We start from the raw sequence: 25,563 nt of genomic DNA on the forward strand, positions 1-25,563 counted from the left end.
TGGATAGCACACCATGATTATGGTTGGATACCACATCATGATTATGGTTGGATAGCACACCATGATTATGGTTGAATAGCACACCATGATTATGGTTGGATACCACACCATGATTATGGTTGGATACCACATCATGATTATGGTTGGATATCACACCATGAATATGGTTGGATAGCACGTCATGATTATGGTTGGATACCACACCATGATTATGGTTGGATACCACACCATGATTATGGTTGGATACCACATCATGATTATGGTTGGATATCACACCATGAATATGGTTGGATAGCATGGTAAATGAATGTTGTGAGACAGTAATAGAAAATAAGCAGGTCCAGATATTGTGGTACCAAAAAAAACCCCCAATTATTTAAGAGAGTACATAAATTCTGGACCCAGGTCAGAATTAGTTGTAAAATGAAAGGAAGAGAACAATTTCTACCCTTTTGAAGGATGTGTATCGAGTGCATGACACGAGAAGCTGCTTATCTTCGCTCTTGTTTGTGTTAATTTTTTAAGCTGATTGTTTCGATTATTTGGATTAAAGCTTAGAAAAGAAGAAGAAGAAGAAGAAGAAGAAGAAGAAGAAGAAGAAGAAGAAGAAGAAGAAGAAGAAGAAGAAGAAGAAGAAGAAGAAGAAGAAGAAGAAGAAGAAGAAGAAAAAAGAAAAAGAGAAAAGAAAAGAAGAAGAAGAAAGAAGAAGAAGAAGAAGAAGAAAAGAAGAAGAAGAAGAAGAAGAAGAAGAAGAAGAAGAAGAAGAAGAAGAAGAAGAAGAAGAAGAAGAAGAAGAAGAAGAAGAAGAAGAAGAAGAAGAAGAAGAAGAAGAAGAAGAAGAAGAAGAAGAAGAAGAAGAAGAAGAAGAAGAAGAAGAAGATGTTTTGTTTATGTTTTTAAGGGTTTTACGGCGCTTGCAACACATTAAGGTCATATCAGCGCCAGTAAAAAGGAATAAAATGGGATAGTAAAAAGTTCTAGAATTACAATTAAAGCATCCAAGAAAAAGTAAGACATAGGGGAACTGGGAACAAATAGGGATCAGATGTAGACTCCAAGAGCATACCACCAATGTACTTAGTTTGAGATCACCTATAAGTCTCATCCAGACACAAGCAAAGGTCCCTACTAAGAGGAATACACTCAAATGTTTTACAAATCATATATAATACAAAGAAAACATAATACAGTGCATAACAGAGAGATGATTTACAATGAAAAAAATATCATCTCCCAAAACAATAACTATGCATTCGACTGTTTCCCTCTCAGCCAGGGCATCTGGCCAGGACCAGGACAAAACCAAGTAATCTCATTCCAAGACAAAGACAGCAAGCAAGTTGGAAAACAGATATAAGGGGATAGAAGACACAGTATGTACCTCCCGCTATGGGAGGTCAGGATCCCCACCCAGAAGAAGAAGAAGAAGAAGAAGAAGAAGAAGAAAAGAAGAAGAAGAAGAAGAAAGAAGAAGAGAAGAAGAAGAAGAAGAAGAAGAAGAAGAGAAGAAGAAGAAGAAGAAGAAGAAGAAGAAGAAGAAGAAGAAAAGAAGAGAAGAAGAAGAAGAAGAAGAAGAAGAAGAAGAAGAAGAAGAAGAAGAAGAAGAAGAAGAAGAAGAAGAAGAAGAAGAAGAAGAAGAAGAAGAAGAAGAAGAAGAAGAAGAAGAAGAAGAAGAAGAAGAAGAAAGAAAAGAAGAAGAAGAAGAGAAGAAGAAGAAGAAGAAGAAGAAGAAGAAGAAGAGAAGAAGAAGAAGAAGAAGAAGAAGAAGAAGAAGAAGAAGAAGAAGAAGAGAGAAGAAGAAGAAGAAGAAGAAGAAGAAAGAAGAAGAAGAAGAAGAAGAAGAAGAAGAAGAAGAAGAAGAAGAAGAAGAAGAAAGAGAGAAAGAAGAAGAAAGAGAAGAGAAGGGTGTGGCCGTTGGTGAAGGAGGAAAAAGAGAAAAATTTAAACAATCATGGTCTTTAGGAAAGAAAACTTCCCCTGCGCTGAGAGCAGTCAATCACCGTTCGAACAAAAATATAGACTTCGCATTATTTTTTTCGGTTGACTTGCAAACACAAACAAAGAAAGCATAGGAAGGAAAATAGTAAACCGGAAAAATACGTGTGTCTATAGCAAATTAGAGAGAAATGGCACGGTCCCACACACGCTGTGTATATTAGTTGAATACCGACTACGCGCGTGTTTGACAACTCGTGACAAGACAAAACATTGCCACCTCTCTCTCTCTCTCGTCTGTTGCACAGTAAATACATCCATGTCTAACAGAGCGTGTAGGTGGAATGATAATATACTTTGCTGACTAGTTTGTTTTGTCTTTGACGCGACAAAGAAAAAGTTTTTTTGTTTTTTTGGCGTTTTTTTTTTTAAGTCCACGTTCTAAACGGAATAAAAATTTATTTTTTCGACGCACGAAAAAAACCCCTTTAATTTTAATTTTTTGTTGGTTCTGTTGTTTTTTTTTGTTTTTTTTTGACGTTACGAATTTTATTTTTACTTTAGATTTTTTTTTTTTTTTTAATGTCAGCCCTCAACAGAATATATCAAGCACAATCACACAGTCGGAAATCAGAAAATTGTTGCAAGATTTACAGATCGATGGGCTAGGTCAAGGTCACTATTACTGGTAATCAGTCACGATACCAGTCGACAATAATTCATTTTTAGACGACGCCATTGCCAATGTGGAGTTGGATGAGGATAGGTACCATTGGGACCAGTTTCCGGCCATGCTACTATAGTAGTTATCAAGATTCTTCACTGTGTTTCATAGCAACATCATAAGGGCAATTCCTTATTTGAGGTCCTTGCCAGTGCTGAGGAAGGGTCCATAAACTTATTCTTGGCCTTCAGAGACAGACCAAAATATTAGACTATCAAAGTCATGTAAAGTGAACCGTCATAAATTTCAAAATCGGATTTTTTAAAGGCCACCATACCATCAAGATTTACTTCCCTTGTTATTTTCTGGTATTTTCTGAGTTGTTTCCCTTTCATTTGTAGAATGACAGATATATCGACATCACGCTTTTATCAACATTTTACTGCTGTCTGATGATGTTGTTGATATATCCGTCCTCGACTGTGTGTGGCCAAATGAAGACAGTCAATGAGATACTCGGATTATAGAGTCATATATCCTCTAAATATCGTTGTGGTTTGTTCCCAAAATAAGTGTTTGGATCCGGTGTACAAATAAAGAAGAAGACGATCCGTATCCAGACAACCTGACCGGATAATAGAGACATCCAGATTGTGGAGTATTTGATAAAAAGATTTAGATCTGACTTATATCAACGTTGTTTTTAAAAAAATGTTTTTAAGGGTTTTACGGCGCTTGCAACACATTGTTTGTTTGTTTTTTTTTAATGTTTTTAAGTTTAAGGGTTTTCGGTGCTTGCAAACATTAAGGTCATATCAGCGCCAGTAAATAGGAAAAAAATGGGATAGTAAAAAGTTCTAGAATTACAATTAAAGCACAAAAGAAAAGGTAAGACAAAGGAGAATTGGTTCAAATAGGGAACAGATGTAGATTCCAAGAGCACACCGTCAAAGTACTTACTTTGAGATCACCTAAAAGTCTCATCCAGACATAAGAACAGATCCCAACTAAGAGGAATACACTCAAATGTTTACCAATGATATAATATAATAAGTAAACTAAACATACTACAATGCATAACAGAGAACTTGAAAAACAGAAAATGAAATAAAATATAAGTATTGAGCCATTCATATAAAGTTTTATTTTCTGATTCAAATTTGTGACTACATCACTCTGCATATTTGAGATATCCGTTCTTGGAACATTTCCATCACAATGACCTTTCACTTTCACCCCTTGACATTCAACCAAGCCATTACACTGACCTTTGACCCCTTATCATTCAACCAAAACAATCGCACTGACCTATGACCCCTTGTCATTCAACCAAGCCATCACATTGAACTTTAACCCCAATCAATTTATATAAATTAATCCATTTAATTCATCCCATAGAGGAAATTTGTCTTTAGGGCCTATTCCAAGGGAAGACTGGAATAACCCACGTATCAGCTGCAGTGCAGTGAGCTAAGACGGGGTCACTTGCTCAAGGCCACACAGCGCGGCTGGTATTAGAACTCGATACCTTTAGGGTATGAAGCAAAGTTTGTACCACTGAGCCACGGTGTCCCATATTTTTTTTTACAGAAAGATCAAGCATTCCAAATGTTACAATAGTCAGTTACAAACTCATTAAAAAAAATTTTCAATTTGAATATCACATCAAAGTGATACGAACCTACTAAGGAAACTTTTAGCAGCCGTATATTATTGTTATTATTAATTTAATCAAACACCCACGGTTCACCAACGAAATATGAAACAAATTCAGTCGTGATTCTTGGAAGAAAAGCTCTAAAAAGACAAGGCATAAAATATGAAGTGTGAGGCAAATGGAGGAATACATTTTAGACACACACATACAAAAATAACTAAATAAAACAAAACAAAATTTCAAAACTTTCAATCAAGACACATATACACATATAACAAATCTAGATTTTTAAAAATGTCTCCTGTGTTCAACACACAGAGCTGCCTACCTGAAATGTTAAAAATTTGTCGTTTCCAAGGGAAAAAATGAAAAAGTCAAAATAAATGGCTTTACAAATCAATAATTTACCATCACCATGGTTCACAAATGCTTCAAAGTAAGTCCTGAATATAGGATCTTAGGAACTATATTTTCCTTTTCAACAAGATTTATTGAGTCATAGAGGTGAATGCATCTCTGTAGCTGTAGCCAAAAAATTGTAATTCTACTAATTTTACATTGCATTAGGCAGGTTTGAAAACAGATAAAAATCAAATTTGTTCCATCTCCTATCATCGTCATTCACATCAATAAATAACGATAATAAAAAAAAAAAGAAATGAAGAGCTCCAATGTAAATTGGCGACAACAGATGATGTGGACTTTCATTAAAAAACGATGAACGAGGCATTACAGATAAATGTGATTCTCCTCCAGTGTCTAATTCAAAAAAGGGGAAACCTGAAACACCCACATCGTTTGTCTTTGTAGATGACATTGAAAAGCTTCCACTCCATTTTAATATTGTTATTTATTCAAGCTTCAAGCAGCAACATTCGCATCAACACGAGGGTGGTAAAAACTCTGATGAAATAATGAAATATAATAAATAATTCGAGCCGTTTCAATGGATGAACATGTCTCTACCATGGAGGCTGCATAGGCTGGGGGTTTTGTAAGTAAGACATCACCACTGCTGATATCGACAGCCTGAAAGGTGAAAGATAACAAAACAATAATAATAATAATAATAATAATAATAATAATAAAATATAATAATGATAATAATAATAATAATAATTAATAATTAATAATAATAATAATAATAATAATAATAATAATAATAATAAAATAATAATAATAATGATAATAATAATAATAATAATAATAATAATAATAATAATAATAATAATAATAATAATAATAATAATAATAATAATAATAATAATAATAATAATAATAAGCATCTTTTTCATTCTAACATTTAAAAACATCCATCGCTGCATACTGCCAGGTACTCATTCACTTCTGAGTTAAGAAGGGTAATGTACATATCTGTCACCTATCTGTCATGGCTAGACTTAAAACATCATTAGAATTTACAACGATATCAAGACACTGACAGCAAAGCCAGACTGACAGCAATGAGCAAAGCCATACTGACAGCAAAGCCACACCGATAGCAAAGCCATACTGACAGCAAAGCCACACCGACAGCAAAGCCATACTGACGTCTCAAAAGCCAAGCCATTGACAACAATCGTGTCATCTTTGTATTTCCTTTGTAATGATAACATTTTTTCTTTGGCCGTGAGGGGGGGGGGGGGGGGGGGGGGGGGTGGGGGTGAGTAATTTCCATAAAAGAATTTCCCGCTGGCCTGACAAATGCAGACCTACTCTCTAATACTAATACCAGGAAGGTTTTGGTGCCAGAAGCCAAATATTGTATTGTGTCCGAACAGGACACAATAGACTAAGAGGACATATGTTTACAAAGCTAGGTATTGGAACAACCCCTTATTGCCCATGTGGAACCGACCATGAAACCACTTTACATGTGCTTATGGATTGCCCATTATACAACGTGCAACGTTCGAACCACTGGTTTGTTTGTTTGTTGCTTTAGGTCTCTTCCAACACAATTGAGGTTATATGAGAGACCGCTGAAACAAAAAAACAAGCAATCTAACAAAAATAGTACAAATGTAAATCAAAATCATAACCTAAAGATATCATAAGCTAAATTATAAATAACCAAGAACAAACAGACAGAAGATTTACAGAAAAAAAATATCCCCTGTCAAAAATACAATCACAAACCAAAGAAGCAGGATAGGCTAGTAAAGAGAAGAAGAAACGACATCACTATCGGATCGTACACCCATGCGAACATCATAGGTATCTGATTCAAGGGTGATGCTCCCATCCAACCACCCGCTCGAACCACTGGGTCACCCCTACAACACTCAACACAAAGCTCTATGGTGAGGCTGAGGACCTAAAGCGGACCACAGTCTTCATAGCAGATGTCGGACTGCAGCCCTAGATGTCCATCAGAGGAACGAAGAAGAAGAAGAAGTATTGTTTGACGATGATGTTGATGATGACGACAACAACGATGAGAATCCATTATAAGTACAAGTTGTGAGACTCACATAAAACTACTCAACATCTGTTTGGTGTCATCGGAGGTCCGGGAGTTGGCAAAACTGATGAAAGAACAATAGACAGCAACCCAGGCACACCATTTCAACTGGAAAGGAAACGAGAGACATTTTGTTGGTTCATAACAATCGGGATGATAATAGAAGAAGAAGAATTATGATGATGATTATGATGTGCTGCTGCTGCTACTTCTACTGCTACTTCTACTACTGCTACTACTACTACTACTACTACTGCTACTACTACCACTACTACTACTACTACTACCACTACTACTACTACTAATAATAATAATAATAATAATAATAATAATAATAATAATAATAATAATAATAATAATATATAATACAAGTTCATCTTTTTTCTAACAGGATGCCAACTTTCATTTAATTTGTATTTGTATTCATCAATAGAGTGTTATAATGCAAAGTTGAAATGTTTACAAACAACACACACTAAACCACAACATCCCACAAAATGACCAGTACCAAAGCCTAAGGGTAAAATTGGCACTGCCAAAGAATTAAAATACCAATAGCAGACTCACATACACCTTGTTTTGTATTGTATGGCGATATGAACTTATAAAAAGGCATCTTCATAACAGTCGACACACAAAACAATGCCAATACTAAAAAGTAGAGAGCGATGGGGGCTGCCTGAAGCCTGGGATTGCACAAATACTAAAGACAAGTTGATGATGGAGAGGCTTCGGATAGGGACAGTACGGACAATGGCTGTTTTGGGTACAAACCCTTTGTCAACACAACAATAAACAAATAAACATTGAAAACAAATACAAAGTTACTCCGAAAAGCTGTGGACAAATTCAAATTTCATTCGATCTTCCAGATTAAAAAATACCAAAACCAGCTTCTCAAAAGGGTTGCTATTTTTATTCTCAGTATTTTAATCTAAAAAACTCCAGTCTGTTCCACTAAAACTCCAGTCTGTTCCACTAAAACTCCAGTCTGTTCCACTAAAACTCCAGTCTGTTCCACTAAAACTCCAGTCTGTTCCACTAAAACATCAGTCTGTTCCACTAAAACTCCAGTCTGTTCCACTAAAACTCCAGTCTGTTCCACTAAAACTCCAGTCTGTTCCACTAAAACTCCACGGTTAAGACACCTTCACCTACCTTCATCATGAGTCCACACATACTGAATATCATTCCCAAGAGATTCATGTAATCGGGGGTTGGGTCATCCGAGGGACTTCCCGATGGCTGGGGTTTGTACCTGATGGTGAAGATAAAATGATGTAAGTAACGGAACAGAATTCTGACAATATCAATAATACTGTAGCACATCTTTTTAAGCTTATAGTGACCTGAGTGGTACAACAATCTAAATTAGACCTGTAAATGAGCTCTACACAAATTGAATGACATTTTTCAACGACAAAGTGTTTTCATTTATTATTAAATTGAAGCTTACAATCAATTTCATATTGTTATTTGTTTCTTCAAGCTTCGAGCAGCATTTACAACAACAAAGTGGCAATTAGGACTCAAACTTCAAGATTCAATCAAAAAACACAGGGGACAGTGTGGGCAGTGGGCAGAGGGTGGTACTAATATAAATAGAAGAAATTCTGTTTTGCCCTTATCAAACTGACTCAGCAGATACCCCAACTTCAGACTGTAGAAGGATTGTGCCTATCTAACATCATAAGTGCCTATCTAACACTACCAGTGCCTATCTAACACTACCAGTGCCTATCTAACGCTATCAGTGCCTATCTAACACTATCAGTGCCTATGTAACACTATCAGAACATTTATAATTTTGTCCCGATTTTTTATTTTTTTTGGACATCATACAAATTTTGTTTAGAAAAGCTTTTCCTTTAGGCCTCAGTTACTTTGACTGATTTTTGTTCTTGTTGACAGTTACTATATATTATTGTTACTGTCATCCGTATCTATTTTATGTAATTGTCAATAATTATAATAAATTCAAATTTTCAAAAACAACCAAAAAATAATACTGCCACAGGAGACAAGGCTATTCAGACGAGTCCGAATAACTTGTTGATTGCACAAGTGCATCCGAGTTTGAGTCCGAATAGCCGCAGCCTTCCAACATATTGAAGACACGAGTTTTAAAATAAATGAGTTCAGTAAAACAGAGAAATGGATAAAAGACAAAGTGACTAAAATGACAAGTGTGATTCTTTCAAGGGTTGTGGTAAAATTTCAGAGAGAGAGAGAGAGAGAGAGAGAGAGAGAGAGAGAGAGAGAGAGAGAGAGAGAGAGAGAGAGAGAGAGAGAGAGAGAGAGAGAGAGAGAGAGAGTGTCTCGTGTTTGTTTGTTTTTTAAACCAAGCAAATCCTTTCTTTAAAAAATATAGCCTTGTGGAGAACATTGTGCTTATTTGAGTCAATAAAAAAAATTGATACGGCGCACAACTCTACTGAAAGATTTGAAAATAAGAAATGTATTTTTTACAGATAGATAAACAGATAACTTGATTTCCTTTTATAATTTAAAGTCAGTTTGAAAGTTCGTTGAGTCAAACAGATATCATAAAATACGTACCGACGACACTAACACTCTCAAAAACAACCAATCTGGACACTGTAAAAAGTTGTCAGTTTGACATTTTTACGCACATCATTGCATTCGAAATAATGTATTCACCTAATTACTTTACGGAATTCAGATCTACACTAAGTTTTCATCTATTTATGACATCAAGTATTAATTGCCCCTATGATGCTTTCAGTGTGACGGTTTCGGGTGGATAATACCCAGGTTTAATTTCTTTGGTAATAAATTAAAAAATAATAATAATAATCTAAAAAATCGAAATTTAAAACCAGAAAATAGAAGTTGCATTGAAGGTAAAATATAAGGTTTTAGAAAGACCTTATTAAATGTTATGAACAGTCAAGTGGCTCCGTAGCGCAGTGGATAAGCTGTCAGACTCTAACCTTGAAACTACTGGGTTCAATCCCATTGTGGACATTTAAAAAAAAAAAGTTTACTTTATTGAGAAAGACATCATTTTTGTTGATATAGTTACTGGACATATATTTAAAACCTTAAATTAATCTATTATTATTATTATCATTATTATATTTTTTTAAAAACAACATCGGTACCATTCAATGTGTTATTGTCGTGCATTTATATGTAAACATCGATTATTATCATTTTATAATAGTTTATCATTATCATCAGTTTATTCGTTTACCACGTCTTTGTCATTTTATTGGGGGTTTTTCTCTTCTTCTTTTGTTGTTTTTCAAAAACTTCCTGTTCCATCATTGTTTATGTTTATTTACCTTATCTACGCCATTCACACTACACATCTCTCATTCGTCCTTAGTGTCTTATTCATCGTGTTTTGTTGATAAAGGGGAAATCAGAAACGCCCACAGTATGTCATCTAATAAATTGAGGCTTACAATTCAACACTTATCGTTATTTTTTTCCTTCGAGCTTCAAGCAGCAGCATTTTCATTAATCAACCAGCACCGCCAACTGAGGTGCATAGAAATGGTGCGTTTTTACAAACATAATCACCCGAGTACTGTAATGTAAGGTAAGTTCTTGATCCCAGGATCATCTTTCAACTCTGCTCACGTCTGCTACTTCAGATTTATTTTAGCAGTTGATTTTCTTACCACAACCTGTTTTCACACATGGACAACTGTATGTTGCTGTGTCACGGGTCAGAGGCTATAGTGGCTTACACTTCATGATGGGGTCACACAGAAAAATCAACAAAGGATGTACCAAGTTACACAGACAACGTTGTTTACCAATCTGCCCTCATTAAATGATGGTGGGTACAATATCGAATGAAAATAGTTCTTTCCCCGCGAAATTGCGGGCTTCTTACTAGTTATAATTATGACATATTATAATATATATATATATATATATATATATTATATATATATATATATATATATATATATATATATATATATATATATATATATATAAATATATATATATATATATATGTCATAATTATATATATACACACATATATAAATGTATTTGGTATTTTTGCCTCAAGCCTTGGCATAATATATGCTGCCGACAGAATTCATGAGGCCGACATAGGCGGCCTTGAGGCTTGGAATTTTGGCCTAACACAAAAATTGCCAAAGTAACAAAGTAACTGTAACAAACTGGTATCAAAATGAAAATTACACATCTTGCAAGAACTAGAACCAAACTCCGATATTCAGTTCTGACTAACTGTCCATGTGAAAGGCTATCCAGAGTTGACTCTGAATAACCACTCTGTAAATAAACACAGATTCAAGGTGAAAATACTAATTGAAAAGAGATGCTAGACCGAGCTTACGGGAGACCTGCTGAAAATGTGACTCAAGACTGATACTCCACTCCAACCCCTTCCTGTTACTGTGTTTTTAAAACTTCTTGGTGTCTCAGAACAAGGAAGAAAGTAAAAACTTCAAATTCAAATAATCCAATTTGCAAAAATTACTCCGCTCAGCAGGGATCACGTTTTTACGAAAGTACCAAAGAATGTATCAGAGTCAAAGTTAAAGTCAAACCCCAATCTGATTTGGTTGGATCAATGTGTTTTGAGTTCTAAAATCTTTAGGCTTTAGGAAAAAGTAATAAGTATAACCTCGTACTACTATCTACTCCTACCCCAGCCCCAGCACGAGCAGTGCAAGTAGGGAGTTTAATAGAAATTCTAAATGTAACTCACACATTTGAAACCAATGTCATATGAAAGAGCTGGCAAAACAGATTACAAAACAGTTTGAATTTTTTTTCTATCTTGATTAGAAATGTAGTTACGGCAGTTCAAAGTCTGAAATTTCAGACCGATTTTTACCCCAAAATTACCATTGCAAAGTTGTGACCGAAATCGCGTGATGTTAATTAAAAATGGTTAAAACAGTCTATATGGAGTTCTTATCATATATTGTATACCAAAATGTTCGTCTTATCGAGGACAATGCATTTACATTAATAAAGAGGAAGATAAATATTTCAAATTAACACATTATTACATAATATGACGCAAATGTTACATAATTAAAAACTCGGCTAGACGTGAGAAACAATTTGCTATATCACTTCTGGATTTATGCCCAATATCTCACTGAAACAATTGCAAGTAATTCCTCTCTTTGATTTAATACATAGAGAATTAAAAAGGGTTTGAGAGTATTTAAATGAAAAGATATAAACATGTTGCGTAATGACATAATGAGTTTATTTTTACCTCTGGCAATTTAATTGCATATAAAAAAAATGGTAGATTGAAAAAGTTCAAATAAATTGAAACGGATTCCCTATTTTAATTAGAAGGAAAGTTCTGGCTTTTAATACTTTAAAAAATGATGCTGAACCACTTTGGGTTTATTGCTATTACATCATTTTAAGTGATAATTAATATAATGTTATTCCCCCCACCCCCCCCCCCGCCCCTTCTCTATCAATGTGTGGGGATGTCAAAATTTATAACTAATAGTAATAGAACTTCTTACCATAATAATTATTAAGGCTAAGGCCTTTAGAATATGGATACAAATGATAATAAACATATCTAAACAAATGGGAAAGAAACTTGATGACTTGATGGCAAAATAAAATAAAATTAAAGCAATTGGTATATTTAAAATATCGATATTATTAATATTGGATTTCACAAAGAGAAGAAATATACGAACTTTTAAAACAAAAACTATAAAATGCCCATAAATAAAGTTGGAAAGTATGTATTCAAAATAAAAACATAGTAAATAATAGTACTGAAAATATAGACAAAATTCAAAATAGTACATAACTAAATTTAAAATATCGATATGAATATCGATATCGCCCGGCAGCCATGATGAGAAGATAATGTAAACATGGCATTTCGGTGCAGAGTTAAAAAGTGTCTGCGCATAGATATAGAGCCCTGAAATTTGGCATGAATAAAGTTTCGATATGATTCTAAAAACAAGCGTTTTTATTTTAAAAACACACAGTAAATAAAAAAATTAATGCAATTGAAAATTGCCAAATTTTAACTTCATATAACTTCTGGAATTATTAATGGATTTTTACTTACGGAGTGTCAACGTACATGGTAGCCTTGCACCTAGCCCCAGAATCTACGTACAAGGTAAGTGGAAGTGGAAGTGGGCACCGGTAAGTCAGCACGAGTTTTGAAAAGAAGTATCGTCTTGAGTGACTCGTATTGTAGTCAAGGATAATGATTTACAGTATCCATTTATGTAGAGAGCTGTGCCGGGGTTACCAATAATTAGCTTCTTTATCCTTACCAATCATTCGTTTGGACAGAAAATTATTTTTTTAACTTAACGCTTACCGTTAAAAGCAGTTTAGATTTGAAGATGCATTTGTTTTCTATCAAAAAACATTCGGTACTAGACAATCCTTGATGAATTTCAAAAGTTGTGTTTGAAATTATATCGTAAATATTTTGATGATTCATTCCTCGTGAAATCGTGGAGGCTTACGTCTGTTTTCAAGGTGCCGTCGCAAAAAATAAAAACCAAAGGTTTTTTAAAAAGTTTATTGAGAAAAAGATATAGAAAAAAGTGTCCCTAGATAGGTATGCAATTTGGTGCATAAGTGCAGTAAAAATTGGTGCGCAAAATTAGTTCGTAGCGGATGCGAGACTCTGTGTGTGTGTGTGTGTGTGTGTGTGTGCGTCGTGGCTCCTCTATCTAGGGTGTGTGTGTGTGCCTCTTTTTTTTTTTTTGGGAGTGCCTACTTACACGGTAACGGGGCATCTAGCCTCAGGATCTACGTACACGTAAACTGGTTTACCGTTGCAACACAAGCAATAGATGGTCCTCGCTGTCGTGACCGCGCGCTCGTGTGTGTGTGTGTGTGTGTTATTTTTTTTTTAAATCAAAACATTTTAACCATTATTGGCGAGATTCCATCTTACACTCCCAAAACTCCAGATCTTAGTCTTAATGTTATCATTAAAAGACAAGCCTTGCGATTTATAGTTTAATTGAAGCCCGAGTCGAAATATACTCTTATTACTGCTCTCTTGGTGGAAACGATTTATTCTGCATAAGCAATCTGGAGAAAAAAATCAGTGTCACTATAAAAGGTTATAATTTCACGAAGTACGCTCCGTGGACACCGCTGTAACAATCCTTTGATCTACGTCATCAGGCATCTCTCTCTCTCTTGTCATCCCTTCCCCTTCCCATCTCATTGTAAAATGAAAACGTTCTGCTGTTTGCAGATACATTTATGATTGTTTTGTTTTTTCTCTCTCACTATCACTAGGCTAGGATTAAAAACCAAGACATCGGGTAATGGATGTCTAATGCCAAAGTATAGATTCTCTCTTTGGCCACTTTAGCCACGCATGTGACAGCCCAGCCCAGTAACCCTGTACGGAGATTCTGGTGCTAGGTGCAAGGCTGCCGTGTACGTAGATTCTGGGGCTAGGTGCAAGGTTACCGTGTACGTAGATTCTGGGGCTAGGTGCAAGGCTACCGTGTACGTAGATTCTGGGACTAGGTGCAAGGCTACAGTGTACGTAGATTCTGGGGCTAGGTGCAAGGCTACCGTGTACGTAGATTCTGGGCTAGGTGCAAGGCTACCGTGTACGTAGATTCTGGGGCTAGGTGCAAGGCTACCGTGTACGTAGATTCTGGGACTAGGTGCAAGGCTACCGTGTACGTAGATTCTGGGGCTAGGTGCAAGGCTACCGTGTACGTAGATTCTGGGACTAGGTGCAAGGCTACCGTGTACGTAGATTCTGGGGCTAGGTGCAAGGCCACCGTGTACGTAGATTCTGGGGCTAGGTGCAAGGCTACCGTGTACGTAGATTCTGGGCTAGGTGCAAGGCTACCGTGTATGTAGATTGGCTAGGTGCAAGGCTACTACGAGATTCTGGCAGTGCAAGGCTACCGGTACGTAGACTGGCTAGTGCAAGCTACGTTACGTAGACACTGCCTTTTATTACTTAATTGGACCCTTTAAAAGGAAATTGAAAGACGAAAATAATGAGACCGAAATATCTCAGATATTCCTCTTTATAATGAAGTTATGTATCTTTAATTGAACCCCCCAAACCTCGAACGGCAATTTCCAGTCACAACTTTCCTATGGGCGAGTTGGGCCACAATTTGACTGCCACTGCTCACTAAACTAGTACCGAATGTTTTTTTAAAGAAAACAAATGTATCTTCAAATCTAAACTGCTTTTGACGGTTAGCGGTAAGTTTTTTATTTATTTTTCTGTCCAAACGAATGATTTGTCCTGGTATAGAAGCTAAGTATTGGTAACACCGGCTCACCTCTCTAGTACTGCCTGTTCCGTAAGTTAATATTATTGTATAATGTAAGTGGTCATCTAGATATGGTGTTGTATTACTACATCACGAAAATGCAATACTTTGTGTCTTAATCCTCAAAAAGGGGAATCCCCGTCCAGGTAGCCACTTTTACAGCATGTAGCTGCTGTTGTCAGTCACTTGCTGGGTTCCAGCAGTCAGTATAACTAAGTGATCCGATTTTATGAAGAAATAAACAGCAGTGCAGTGTCACTGCGACTGTCTACCGGAGTCGGCAAGAGTAGAGTTTACCTTGTGATTTTACCCGGCCGTTTCACGTCAGTTGAATTGGGTTGTTGCATATTTGGACGACAAACTTAGATATGATGCCGATTCTCAATTTACCATCCCCAGTCCTTGATAGTATTTTTATAACTCTTTTCTAGTTTGGATTTTGTATTGCAGCTGAATGGTGCTTAGCTCTCGGCTTTCGATAAAGTGATGGGTGCGAATCAATATCGATGTCGTGTAATATTGATACTGAGATTTATTTCGGGTAGCTGGTATTGCAAAATTACTCTGAGGCTGTAAACTGTGTGCTTTCATTTTCGTCTCTTGTTTGTGAATAAGCCTCAGTGTGATAGACACTATACATTTCTTTAATTTAATTACAACAAACACACGAAACAAACCAGCAAACAAAACTACGTGTAACATATTACTATACAAACATTTATTTGGTGAGAACTGTTCATCCGAAGGTGTTCTAAAAACAATAACAAGAGACTCCGTGTGTTGTTTCACTTTGTCGGTTGGAAACTGAAAGAAAATTTAATTCCGAGATAAAACGATCACGTTTCGTTTCTGTTCGGTTCGGCAACTAAAAACGAGTGAGTAAGTAAGTAAGTAAGTAAGTAAGTAAGTAAGTAAGTAAGTAAGTAAGTAAGTAAGTAAGTAAGTAAGTAAGTAAGTAAGTAAGTATTTTTTTTCCTTCAAGCCTACCACATTAAGACAAATAAATAATTTGTTTTAAAATAAATATATAGATGAATAAATTTTCATTTTCCGCAATTCCTATTTCTTGGTTTTATTGTGATTAAAATTACAAATGATTATTGAAATTCTGAAAATGAAACATAGGCCCGCAGTCAAACATTTGACTATCGCCTTGTAACAAAATTAAGAGAAAATGAAAGTAAATATTGATCGGACAGTGAAAATTATCGCAAAACTCTAGGACAGTTTTGTGTCGATAAAGTGGCATTTTGCACACAACTCGACTCAGATGTGAATGGGTATTAAGCCGCAAGAGTTGCTTTCCTTTTTCCAAAACCAAATCAAACCAGCGGCTTGAGTCTACGGATGAACAGAAAATGTTATTCCATGTGGCCTATTGAGGGATTACTAAAGCATTATTGAGCTTATTGAACAATGAAACCATGAAAACACGTGATGAATGTGTCAATAACAAGATTATATTTAATTTACTGTTATCAGTCTCAGTAAAAAAAAAATATTTTGATCAAATTCTCGAATCCCGATGAGATTTCGGTTTTAGTACCCAATAGATTCAAATATCGAATAGTGCCCATCCTCTGTTTTTTGCTTACGCTTCATGGGAAGCTGTTCCTTATGGTTTTTTGAAAAAGGAAAGCACAGAGGGCGTGGCCACTTATTAAGTTATTCCATACCATTTTTTCCCCCTTTCAAAGGATTTTGGTGGACCAGTTAACGCCGCCATCAGGCGATCTGAGGAACTGTGGTTGGTCCCCAGTCGATTCAGCCTCATCATCATCATCATCATCATCATCATCATCATCATCATCATCATCATCATCATCAAGAAGAAGAAAAAGAACATAATCCAATGGTATTGGACAACGTGTGATATAATCCAATCTACAATCATATCTGAAAGAGTAAAATTAGTCTTGTTATACAAGGCTGCCGAAAACACTTAACAATTTGGCCAGAAACTCGTCCTTCAAATATCGATCGATTAAAATGTCCCTCGTCATTCTAAAAACTCACCACCATGGGAATATGGGAGTCCTGGGTTGATTTATTCATTTATGTATTTATTTATTAATTTATTCATCTATTATATATTAGAAGAGGAGTTAGGCAGGGTGTGTTTTGTCTCCAGATTTATTCAACCTCTATAGTGAAATGATATTAAGAGATATCGAACATAAGAAGGGGTGTGTGTATTGGAGGAAAGAATGTAACAAATCTGAGGTATGCAGATGATACGGTTCTACTGGCAGAATCTGAACATGAACTACAAGAATTACTGGATGTTGTAGTCAGGAGTAGTGAAAATATGGACTGGAACTGAATATATCTAAACAGAATGTATGACGGTATCTAAAAATAATAACCCACCAGCCTGTGTAATAACAAGCAGAGGACAAACAATACAACAAGTTGAATGTTTCAAATATTTAGGCTTCAATGTAACATCCAATGGAAAATCAGATTGTGAAATAAAGAAAAGAATAGGTATGGCGAAGAATGCATTCAACCAGCTGCATACAATTATGAAAAACAGGAATATTAGCATGAAAACAAAAATCAAAGTCCTGGATTGCTATGTACTGTCTGTGCTGCTATATGGTTGTGAGAGCTGGACCATAAACAAGACCATGGTTAAAAGACTGGAGGCAGTGGAAATGTGGTTTTACAGAAGAATGATGAGGGTGTCATGGATGGAAAGGAAAAGAAATGAAGAAATTTTAGAAATGGCAAACAGAAAAAGATCACTGATAACAAAAATCATCAAACGCCAAATGGAATTTTTAGGACACATTATCCGCCACCCTGGTTTGGAAATACTCGCCTTGACTGGAAAGATGAATGGAAAAAGAATAAGAGGAAGACAAAGAATAACGTATTTGAAAGGGATAAGAACTTGGACAGATGAAGCTGAGAAAGGTGGCGCTGCTTTAATAGAATTGGCAAGAGATAGATCAGCTTGGGAAGATGACCTCCGACGTCTGCTTCAGATATGGAACTACATGAAATGAATTCATCTATTTATTTATTCAATTATTCATTTATTGATTGATTGATTTATTTATTTATTTATTTATTTATTTACTTATTTATTTATTTATTTATTTATTTATTTATTTATTTATTTATTTATTTAGGTGTAAAATGAGTACCTGGCCGTTTACAGCATTGTCTCTGTCAGTAAAAAAAAATTGTATTATCGCCTCACGGGCGTCACGTCTTGTTCTTTATGTTACGTGTTACTGTTGGTCAGGGACCCTTTGTAAAGCGCTTTGAGCACGATTAATGGATATTGCGCTTTATAAAAGCTACAAGGTGCAGTCATTTAACATTAGTGAGGCTGGTTGAGAAAAAACCCGGGAAGATGCGGCAAGCTTCGATTCGAGATAGGAGCCTAAATGGAGGGTAATGTGTTTCCCATAGTTACAAATTTTATACAGAAAATAATTCATAATGTGTTTTTTGGCTACATTTTAAATATTTGTCTTGCTAGAGTACGACAGTTAATTGGCTAAATAATCGTTCAAACTAACGTCAACATTGTTTATTTCGGTTATCCCAGACGTCATCGGATGTGTACTTTGTGTTTTTGGGTCATCCCAGACGTCATCGGATGTGTACATTGTGTTTTTGGGTCATCCCAGACGTCATCGGATGTGTACATTGTTTATTTGGGTCATCCCAGACGTCATCGGATGTGTACATTGTTTATTTGGGTCATCCCAGACGTCATCGGATGTGTACATTGTTTATTTGGGTCATCGCAGACGTCATCGGATGTGTACATTGTTTATTTGGGTCATCCCAGACGTCATCGGATGTGTACTTTGTGTTTTTGGGTCATCCCAGACTTCATCGGATGTGTACATTGTTTATTTGGGTCATCCCAGACGTCATCGGATGTGTACATTGTTTATTTGGGTCATCCCAGACGTCATCCGATGTGTACATACATTATGTCGGTCATCCCAAACGTCAACAGATGTAGAGTGATTTTCAAGAGGATGAATGATTGACAGATGAAAAATATTTCAGATAAAACACATGAATTTAAACAAAGAACCATAGAAGTGTTTTTTCCAGGGTACCGCAGCATGATTTCTTGTAACTGTTGTTCTAAACTTATCAACACAAAATGTTTAAACACCAAAAAATTGTATTTACTGTGTATGACAGTAAGTCAAATAATGCGAGTTACAAACCCCCCCCCCCCCCCCCCCAAAAAAAAAAAAAAAAAAAAAAAAAAAAAAAAGAAATACTATTTTTTATTTGTTTTCGATATCTTGATGATAAATCATCAAATTTAAAAAAAGGTGGCGGTTGTTTTAGCACAGCGTAACTGTAACCGGGGTGGGATGAGTTAGGGATTTGAGCTCCTTTCTAGGCATAATATTGTCTCTTTTTTTTTTTTCTTTAAAATTTTTTTTTTTTTTACTCCCTTGGCAAAAAATTCTTAATTTTCAACTTCAACACGGTGATACCATTTCTGGTGACTCGAGAAGTTTGATCTAGAGAGAGAGAGAGAGAGAGAGAGAGAGAGAGAGAGAGAGAGAGAGAGAGAGAGAGAGAGAGAGAGGGAGGGAGAGAGAGAGAGGTTGACTACTGCATTGTGGCTATTTGTACTCGCATGATTTTTTTTTTGGCTTGGGACACTTTTGGTTTAGGCAAAATCGGCGTGAGCCGCAAGGCAACAGCCTCTTATGGTTCTCACACTACTATGTTATGACGATCGAACCAATCAGCAAAGTCCGGTCCGCACTCGTGCACCGTCGCGAACCCGCCCGGTAGCATCGTCACAACACACCGTTCAACTAGATGCTCTGCCGTTTCGGGTTCTTGCCCACATCGGGTACATGTGGGACAGGTGGAAAGTCCCCACTGATGAAGCGCACTTGCTGTTAGGTAGCTCCTCGACCGAAGCCGATTCGCAGCCACCCAATGTCTCCTCTTACTGGTATCAAAGCCTGGCAACTTCTCACCAAGCTTAGAGGAGTGTCCAAACCGACTTCCATCTCGTATATGCATCTCTGTCCGTAGTCAGGGAAGCTGAGTACAAGGGTTACCGGGACTTATTTCGGCTCGAAACGGGGGCGCCGTCCATAATGCGCTTCAGAAGGGTATCCCTATTCCCCCTCTCTCGGATCTTATTTAGCCATTTTACCGTAATCGTCTCCCTCCGGACATCGGGGGGCTGGATCGCTGCCATTATCGGGCCCCATTCTCTAGGAGTTGTCGCCAGCGTTCCTGACACTTTGTGCATTGACTTGCGAAGTTTCACATCTACCTTCTCAACGTTTCTGCTTCTACCCAGAGACGATATTTGGTCCTTTTAAAATATTTTTATTTCCGATGGACTGAATACACAGCTGTGTTTTCAGTCCACGGGTGGACTCAATACACAGTTCCGTTAGAAAATGATCTATCTTCCCACAATGCACTGGTCACATTATGCATTCCATTCGTATTACCCACGCATACGCAACCCCCCCCCCCCCCCCCCCCCCCCCCCCCACTTTTTTTTTTTTTTTTTACACATGCACGTCCAAACTAGGATACAGGTGATTTCTATCTATACATTATCAATTCTCTCTCTCTCTCTCTCTCTCTCTCTCTCTCTCTCTCTCTCTCTCTCTCTCTCTCTCTCTCTCTCTCTCTCTCTCTCTCTCCTCTCTCTCTCCCCTTCTCTTCTCTTTTTTTTTACACAGACCCCCCCCCCCCCCCCCACACACACACACTAAATGTCAGATGATCAGAGTTCCTCGTGGTTAATGTCAAAATCAAAGTCAGCCAAACACACCCTTATGTAAACCAACGCTCTGACTGCCTTGTAAACTCATCTTTTTATTTAAAAAAAAAAACAATAATTGAGCTTTTTTTAATTGAGCTTTTATATAGCGCAATATCCACTTAACGTGCTCAAAGCGCTTTACAAGGGGTCCCTGGTCAACAGCAACATTAACATGTAGGACGAGACATGACGCCTGTTAGGCGATATTACAATTTTTCGGACAAAGACAACGCTGTTAACGGCCAGGTACTCATTTTACACCTGAGTACGGTGAGAGAATGTGAGTAAAGAGTCTTTTCCAAGGACTCAACTATGCGTCGAACGAGGTTCGAACCCAGGACCTTCCGATCCGAAAGCGAGTGTCATACCACTAGACCACATAGCCACACAATATCGATTACCTAAGAAAAAGTAGCTTGCGAAAAAGTAAATAAAATATAATATTTTTTTAAAAGCCCTATTCTAATGGTGGCCAATCTTGGCCAAATTGGCCATGACTATGACCGTCTCGCAGCCCTGTAAGTAACGATATCAACTTTCCGAGCCGTTTCGAATGGTCAAGCCACAGATTAGTGAGAGGGTCTGTGGGTCAAGCCATGCTATATTCGTTGTCTCCAGCGTCATTCTCACGAAGGGACGCCGTCCACTTGACGAGGCGAACACGACCGTCTGAGATTATGTCCTTTTGTTGGTTATAGATGGGGCTTAAATAGGATACTGTTTCAAGCAACATTTTAAAATCGCCTCTAATTTCAAAAATACTTGAGATATGATCATTCTGACAACTTTGTAAGATTTCCTAAGTCCTAGAGTGTCGATTAAGTGAAAAAAGTGATTAAATGATTTTTGAGAGATACTGTCCTTTTGTTGGTTAGGGCACAACTCCCACCTCATCTCCGTTCACTATGTGTGCTTTCCTCCTTTCTTCTTCTATTAATAATAATAATAATAATAATAATAATAATAATAATAATAATAATGATAATGATAATAATAATAATAATAATAATAATAATAATAATAATAATAATAATAATAATAATAATAAATAATAATAATAATAATAATAATAATAATAATAATAATTTCTATAGCGCCCCTTTCCACCAAAAGTGCTCGGAACCGCTAATACATAATATATACACATTCGTTCACATAATATATCATTCAACAAAATCAATAAAATCACTGACAGAAAACTGAAAGCAAATACTGTGTCCTCAAAGAGGCTTTAAAGGAGGACAGAGAATGACGATGTCTGGTGTCCGCTGAAAGAAGATTCCACACAGAAAACTGAAAGGAAATACTCTGTCTTCAAAGAGGCTTTAAAGGAGGACAGAGAATGACGATGTCTGGTGTCCGCTGAAAGAGGATTCCACACAGAATAGAACTGGCCTCGAAGTATTGCACAGCTTGCTGCCACAAAATTAGTGAACATTTTCTGATTTGCTTTGCAACCGCGAAATCTGCACGTCTTGAAAATTTTGGACAAATTCTTTGATTCTTTTTTTAAAATCGGATATGACCTTTGATTTAAGTTAAATAAAAGGTAAAATCCAAAATTTTTGCTTCTTTATAATAACAATTTCATTGGCAACAAATTTTTAAATTGTAATTTTGTTTTCCCAACTTTGTGCCTCTTTCCAAATCAGCATAATTTATGGCAAAATTTGCCATTTTTTTGTCCCATAATGTTGAGTATGAAATTGCGTAATTCTGCGGGGATATTTTATTAAACGTGTTGCATGTAGTTAGTTGTTATGGGTGATCCAACATATTTAGAAATCTGCAAAAGTTTTGCAAAATCTTTCTAAAGCTTACTTGTTTTCTTCTGCAAAATTCATCATTTTCTTTGCAAAATTTAGAAATATTTTTTTAAAAAAACTTTGGGGTCAGATATAAGGAGCAGAATGTGCGAAAGTACGTCATGAAAAATTCGACTTAGGAATCACAAGGACTGTTTGGGAAGGTAGATTAATCAAAGGGCACATTCTCATTCCAGCTGTCCTGAAAATGCATCGACTAGTTTATTTCGTAACGTATTTCTTCTTCTTCATCATCATCATCATCATCATCATCATCATCATCATCATCATCATCATCATCATCATTATCATCATCATCATCATTAGCTTCTTCTTCTTCTTCTTCTTCTTCTTCTTCTTCTTCTTCTTCTTCTTCTTCTTCTCCCCCTCCTCCTTCTTCTCCTCCTTTTCTTCTTCTCTTCTTCTTCTCTTCTTTCTCTTCCTTCTTCTTCCTTTCTTCTCTCTTCTCTCTCTCTCCTCTCTCATCTCTTTTTCTCATCACTCTTCTTCTTCTCTCTTCTTCTTCTTCTCTTCTTCTTCTTCTTCTTCTTCTTCTTTCTTCTTTTTCTTCTTTCTTCTTCTTCTTCTTTTTCTCTCTCTCTCTCTCTCTCTTCCTTTCACTCCTCTCCTCACTACTCTCTTTCTTCTCTTCTTCTTCTTCTTTTCTCTCTTCTCTTCTTCTTCTCTCTTCTTCTCTTCTTCTCTCCTTCTCTCTCTCTTCTCTCTCTCTCTCCTCTTCTTCTTCTTCTTCTTCTTCTCTTTCTTCTTCTTCTTCTTCTTCTTCTTCTTTTCTCTTCTTCTTCTTCTTCTTTTTTTTCTTCTCTCTTCTTCTTCTTCTTCCCTTCTTCTTCTCTTCTTCTTCTTTCTTCTTTCTTCTCTTCTCTCTTCTTCTTCTCTTCTTCTTTTTCTTCTTCTTCTTCTAATATTATTATAATAATAATAATAATTATTATTATTACTCTATATTATCATCATCATCATCATCATCATCATCATCATTATTATTAATATTACTATTATTATTATTATTATTATATATTATTATTATTATTATTATTATTATTATATTATATTATTATTATTATTATTATATTATTATTATTATTATCATCATAGCTATGTTCTACGGAATTGATGCTATGAGTTTAGGTAAAATAATCACAATAGCCAACCGCCAGGCTAAACGTACCAACACACAAATCCGTTTATAACCTTGAACATTTATTCTATTCTTAATTTGCCTGGTGGAATTACTTTGCATTGTCATTTTCAACACGAGTCAAAGTCACCCCTGTTGCTGGTACATGAAAAAATAAATTGACCGTAATGGTGATGAAAGGAGGGGGGGGGGGGGGATGAAGTCGATGAAGATAATGGTGGTATGGTGTTGATAATGGTGATGGTGGTTACACATACTGTTGAAGGGGGGATGAAGTCGATGAAGATAAAGGTGGTATGATGTTGATGATGGTGATGGTGGTGACACATACTGTTGAAGGGGGATGAAGTCGATGAAGATAAAGGTGGTATGATGTGATGATGGTGATGGTGGTGACACATACTGTTGAAGGGGGGATGAAGTCGATGAAGATAAAGGTGGTATGATGTTGATGATGGTGATGGTGGTGACACATACTGTTGAAGGGGGATGAAGTCGATGAAGATAAAGGTGGTATGATGTTGATGATGGTGATGGTGGTGACACATACTGTTGAAGGGGGGATGAAGTCGATGAAGATAAAGGTGGTATGATGTTGATGATGGTGATGGTGGTGACACATACTGTTGAAGGGGGGATGAAGTCGATGAAGATAAAGGTGGTATGATGTTGATGATGGTGATGGTGGTGACACATACTGTTGAAGGGGGATGAAGTCGATGAAGATAAAGGTGGTATGATGTTGATGATGGTGATGGTGGTGACACATACTGTTGAAGGGGGATGAAGTCGATGAAGATAAAGGTGGTATGATGTTGATGATGGTGATGGTGGTGACACATACTGTTGAAGGGGGGATGAAGTCGATGAAGATAAAGGTGGTATGATGTTGATGATGGTGATGGTGGTGACACATACTGTTGAAGGGGGGATGAAGTCGATGAAGATAAAGGTGGTATGATGTTGATGATGGTGATGGTGGTGACACATACTGTTGAAGGGGGGATGAAGTCGATGAAGATAAAGGTGGTATGATGTTGATGATGGTGATGGTGGTGACACATACTGTTGAAGGGGGGATGAAGTCGATGAAGATAAAGGTGGTATGATGTTGATGATGGTGATGGTGGTGACACATACTGTTGAAGGGGGGATGAAGTCGATGAAGATAAAGGTGGTATGATGTTGATGATGGTGATGGTGTGACACATACTGTTGAAGGGGGATGAAGTCGATGAAGATAAAGGTGGTATGATGTTGATGATGGTGATGGTGGTGACACATACTGTTGAAGGGGGGATGAAGTCGATGAAGATAAAGGTGGTATGATGTTGATGATGGTGATGGTGGTTACACATACTGTTGAAGGGGGATGAAGTCGATGAAGATAAAGGTGGTATGATGTTGATGATGGTGATGGTGGTGACACATACTGTTGAAGGGGGATGAAGTCGATGAAGATAATGGTGGTATGATGTTGATGATGGTGATGGTGGTGACACATACTGTTGAAGGGGGATGAAGTCGATGAAGATAAAGGTGGTATGATGTTGATGATGGTGATGGTGGTTACACATACTGTTGAAGGGGGGATGAAGTCGATGAAGATAATGGTGGTATGGTGTTGATGATGGTGATGGTGGTGACACATACTGTTGAAGGGGGATGAAGTCGATGAAGATAAAGGGGTATGATGTTGATGATGGTGATGGTGGTGACACATACTGTTGAAGGGGGGATGAAGTCGATGAAGATAAAGGTGGTATGATGTTGATGATGGTGATGGTGGTGACACATACTGTT

The 25,563-nt window shown here is 36.7% G+C and overlaps 1 protein-coding gene across 1 annotated transcript; it reads right to left on the reverse strand.

Moving 5' to 3' along the window:
- Window positions 1-3,720: 3,720 nt before the first annotated feature.
- LOC144970457 (PAT complex subunit Asterix-like) lies at window positions 3,721-15,502 on the reverse strand. The gene is made up of 4 exons (XM_078910126.1): window positions 15,306-15,502; window positions 7,879-7,978; window positions 6,731-6,828; window positions 3,721-5,285 (listed from the first exon to the last, which is right to left on the reverse strand). Exons 1-4 carry the CDS (start codon window positions 15,353-15,355, stop codon window positions 5,219-5,221), a joined length of 315 nt encoding a protein of 104 aa, XP_078766252.1. The 5' UTR covers window positions 15,356-15,502; the 3' UTR covers window positions 3,721-5,218.
- Window positions 15,503-25,563: the final 10,061 nt, after the last annotated feature.

This window comes from Berghia stephanieae, chromosome 1 (assembly GCF_034508935.2).
Source record: "Berghia stephanieae isolate SIO BIC M18660-M18661 chromosome 1, UCSD_Bste_1.3, whole genome shotgun sequence".
Taxonomy (NCBI): Eukaryota; Metazoa; Mollusca; class Gastropoda; order Nudibranchia; family Aeolidiidae; genus Berghia; species Berghia stephanieae.

Excerpts from the sequence above, each read along its gene's own strand:
- LOC144970457 (XM_078910126.1), bottom strand. The coding sequence starts at position 15,355 with ATGCAACAACCCAATTCAACTGACGTGAAACGGCCGGGTAAAATCACA. Across the intron at positions 7,979-15,305 it reads CGGCCGGGTAAAATCACAAG|GTACAAACCCCAGCCATCGG; the intron begins GTAAACTCTACT and ends CTTCACCATCAG. Across the intron at positions 5,286-6,730 it reads CAGATGTTGAGTAGTTTTAT|GCTGTCGATATCAGCAGTGG; the intron begins GTGAGTCTCACA and ends TTCACCTTTCAG.